The sequence below is a fragment of the Sinocyclocheilus anshuiensis genome, unplaced genomic scaffold (genome assembly GCF_001515605.1).
Source record: "Sinocyclocheilus anshuiensis isolate Anshui unplaced genomic scaffold, SAMN03320099.WGS_v1.1 scaffold1683, whole genome shotgun sequence".
NCBI classification, from domain to species: Eukaryota; Metazoa; Chordata; class Actinopteri; order Cypriniformes; family Cyprinidae; genus Sinocyclocheilus; species Sinocyclocheilus anshuiensis.
The window spans coordinates 504,928-509,063 of record NW_015548387.1 but is presented as its reverse complement, the minus strand read 5'-3'; the positions used below and the strand labels follow the sequence as shown (position 1 = coordinate 509,063).

Here is a 4,136-nt window from a genome sequence, read left to right as displayed (position 1 = left end):
TTAGCAAACGCTTTTATCCAAAGCGACTAACAAATGAGGACAATAGAAGCAATCAAAACCAACAAAAGAGCAATAATTTACAAGTGCTATATTATATATGTGTGTGTGTGTGTGTGTGTGTGTGTGATATTTCAATTTCACAAAGAAACGTACAGTATTTTGTCCAAGCAATAATAAAAGTCTTAAATCTAATTTTGTTTAAAAAGAATCGTGAATCAAATCGAATCGTGAAATCAAAATCGTGAATTGAATCGAATCGTGAGTTGAGTGAATCGTTACATCTCTATGTATTAGAGATCAGTTCTTGTTCCAAGGAGCTCAGACCATCCTGAGATGAGATATTGAGGTTTTCGTAAAACGTCTATATACCAAAACTTTGTTGGGGGCCATGACACAAAGATAGCCACTGTGGTTAAACCAAGTAAAATAAGAATTAAAACTTTGGTGTTTTACAAAAGGGAGGAAAATAAAAATTGGCAAGCAACGAACTTTATAATTTTTTGGACCAAATGAGATGGAATGTCCCCTTTCTAAACATTCAACAATATTCACCAAACAGGAAACTGAGGAAGTCAACATTCTTGCCTAGTTAGGACAGACACACAGTCACAATATTCATGATATTACATGCAGGAGTCTCCCACCTGTTGTCTACTGGAGGTCTAATTTTAGCCATGGTAGAGGCGGCCATGGGGATCCCGAGTGTAGAGCCCAGTGTCACGTTGCCGAGAGTGGTGCGGCCGCTACTGCCCAGCGAGGCGTTTGAAAGGAAGCTGGGAAACGGCTCATCCTCAATGTTTTGGACATTCTCCATGTCTGTGTGATTCACTGACACAGGGCTTCACCACATGAGGAGTGACCTACTAAAAAAAACAAAAAACAGAAGAGGACACAGAGTGAACTGGCCACATCATGAGTTCCTATAAGAAACCGGTGATACATTATACTGTCATACTGTACTTGGGTGTTTATCGGACAAGACTGCCATGAATCTGTAAACGACTGCATCAAGTCAACTTAATAAAAAGCTGGAGGATGTTATTTTTCTTGCACGGTGTCAAATCAGACATAACGGGATGTTTAATAACTCGTATTGTTCCACAGGTAGAGCTGAAATATGTTAATATGGCAGCTAGCCCCTGTTGCATTTAGCTTTATCATTACCAGAAAAGGCCAAAGTACATTTTAACACTTTAAGCTGAATAATAATTACGTTTACATCAACCTCGTGAACTTGACTGTCTCTTTCTCCAGAATTTGCGTCTTTCATCTGACGTTTGTAGTTAGCAGACTAGCTTTATCGGTTCAATAACCAACAACTTTAACTGCACATTAACCTCTGAAGTATGTCTCTGAAAGCAGGATAACAATATTTTTGGATGGACTGAATAAATAAAGGACAAATAAGGATAACGGACTGTTTAACTCAAATAAACGCCGTGCAATGGAGACCAACTTAATCAAGGCCAGGAAACAAACACTTCAACCACGTAACTTAAAACAGTTAAACAAAGACAAAAACAACACTTGAAACATAATTTAAACAAGAAACGACCCCATGGCTTAGTCTCACTTTTTTGGCCTGTCGTTGGCTGAAAACTAATCTCTGACAACTCTGAACAAGATTTGCAACAGCTGAGAGGAATCCGTTTCGAAGACAACTTACCACAAGGGCAAAAGCAGCACTTGTGCCTTTATAAACGTAGTTAATTCAACTACTTCATGCAAATACAGCACCGATAATCCGTAAAATGCTAAAAAGAAAAAAAACCGTTGCTGTTACAGCGGCCTCCCCGCTTTTAGAGAACAGTTCGTCGAAATGTAAAGATGAAGTAAAGCCATTACGGGAGAATCCCGCCTCTGGGTTTCACTTTGCATGGGCGGGGCTTCGACGTAACGGCGAATTTCATTGGACAATCCTTTCTGACTACTTTCAAAGAGTGGCGAAATCACGTGTCAATCATGTTGCTGTGTGTTTTGAACGAATGAAGAAACTGTTTGTTCAAAACATTAATTCATAAACTGGTTATAAATAGTGTTGCTTTATGTATACTTTACAGTTAGTAATTAATAATAGAGCAGAAAAATTCGGAATGCATGAGGCACTTCATTTGGTTTTATAGAGCTTACATTCAAACATTTTAAAGCCCCCTTTTTTTAATGATTATATAATTATATTTTCGTAATCACAAATGACGTTCCATATAAACTACGAGATCGCGAAATGTGATCCACAGAGCAGCTGAGACTAAGAGCAGCTGTGGGAGCCCTACATGACAGTTGCTTACTAAACACGTTCATTGATTCACCAAACGGCACATTTGGACTGTATGATATCAAATATTGACTAGAAATAATTATTCTGATTTAAAGACCATATACAAAAATCCAGAGTGCAGGTCAAAATATGTGTCCTCGTGCACAATTACAAGAATTGTAGAAAATATTACTTAATCAACCAAATAATAAAGAAAATGTTAGAATGTCACTACTTAAAATATGAACAAGGTCCATTATTAGACTGACTGTGGTGCCAAGAACATGTCTAGCTTTTATTAAGTACCAACCAGACTTTTATATTCAAGCTGCGATTTCTTAAATAATACATGAGAACAATTCTGTTGAAGTGTTTAACACCATGGTATTTAATACAACTCCCCCCTTTTTTTTTTTTTTCACAGAAACTTTGGATCATACATGGAACTCAAATCATCTATCAAAAGTAATCTAGCAAGGATTACTGTACTGTTACTAATGAAGTAGAAATGCATGATTCAAATAGAACAAGCTCAAATATTTCTGAATACTTCATATATCCCAGTTGCTTAAACAATAACTTTTCTGATTCTAGTACAATAACAAGAGAGTGAAGTCAATTAGACCAATATTTTGCAACATTGTAATGGCAGCATCTTTTTTCCTTTATCACATCAACAAAACAATTGAAATAAAATGTATACTCCTACATAGATATGGTGTCTTTTCATTATCAGAACATCCATTTAAACAGGACTCACTACAAAATTCTGAAATGGGCAAAAAGCCATGTGTGTTTAACCATCTGTATTCAGAGTAAAACATAATTCTATAGGTTGAAAGAAAAGTCAACTTAAAATCATTCCTTGAAGGCAGTTAAAATAATATTAACAATGGACCCGTGTTAAGTGCCAGTATTGTTGCATGTCCAGCAAGCACAATCAGTTGGTCTCGGTGTGAAGTCCAGTATCATAGAAGTGCTCAGCTCCAGATTTCCTCAGGGTGGTCCCAACATATAGCATCTATCTTTCAGTGGCCCCATTTAGAGCACTCTGTGCAGCAGCAGATCCCAGGATGGCACTCAGAGCACCAGGCTGACCAGATAGTAGACTACCATCTCCCTTTAGAATACCCGTGCATTTCCAATTGTCCATGTAGTTTGCTGGTGAAACAGTCAAATTACAATAAATTAATATCACTCCAGTAGTTGCATATATTCGCGGTTTGTCATTTCAAACTCTCACCTTTCCAGAGTCTCACACAACCATCGTCACCAGAGGAAGCCAGAAGTGTACTGGTGATGTTCCAACTGACACGCCACACCTGAGAGTTATGACTGTCAAACTGGGCCAGCACCTGCACCTCAAATTTAGTGGGCGCTGAAGAAGCGCTGTCCTTTCTGTTAATCAAAAAAAGGCAAGCTAAATGAAGTAAATCTACTGGCATCTAACTAGAATTTAACCAAACATCTCTGTATTGTAAGATTTGGGGAAAAAAGCTTGCATTATTAAAAGAACCCTAACATTATTGAATATTATAATAAATGTATTATAATTCAAAGTACAGATGCAGTGATGTACAAGGTTAAACGGTAAAGACAAATACATGGCATCACTACACGACATATATTGATCCCATTCTACTGTAATAACTTGGTTTCATTTTGCTCACCAAAGTGGAACCAGTTTGAAGATGCGCACATCTTTGGTGGCAATAGCAAGTACATGGAAAGACCGTCCCAGATTGGGAGCAAATGCAATATCATGTACAGCATCTGTAACGGTCATCACTGTCTCTGCTTTGGCATATTTCCTACAACCATGAAAATGAAGTAAAAAAACAACAAAACAAAAAAAAAAAAAAAAAAAACCCCTTTAACT

General features: G+C 37.3%; 1 protein-coding gene and 1 pseudogene across 5 annotated transcripts in view; both read right to left on the bottom strand.

Annotated features, from left to right (window-relative positions):
• The window catches only part of cep192 (centrosomal protein 192), a 35,706-nt gene extending 33,852 nt beyond the window's left edge, over positions 1-1,854 (bottom strand). For 2 of the 5 annotated variants that reach the window (XM_016444659.1, XM_016444663.1), the window contains exons 1-2: positions 1,667-1,854; positions 645-860 (exon numbers count right to left, since the gene is read on the bottom strand). In XM_016444659.1, the coding sequence (XP_016300145.1) occupies positions 645-814 (170 nt within the window). In that variant the 5' untranslated portion in view covers positions 815-860; positions 1,667-1,854. Of the gene's footprint in view, positions 1-644; positions 864-1,573; positions 1,639-1,666 lie in introns of those variants that run through there. The other 3 variants (XM_016444660.1, XM_016444661.1, XM_016444662.1) reach the window with 3 other exon arrangements.
• Positions 1,855-2,538: 684 nt separating this feature from the next.
• Positions 2,539-4,136, bottom strand: part of LOC107656703 (nucleoporin seh1-like) — a 4,937-nt pseudogene continuing 3,339 nt past the window's right edge.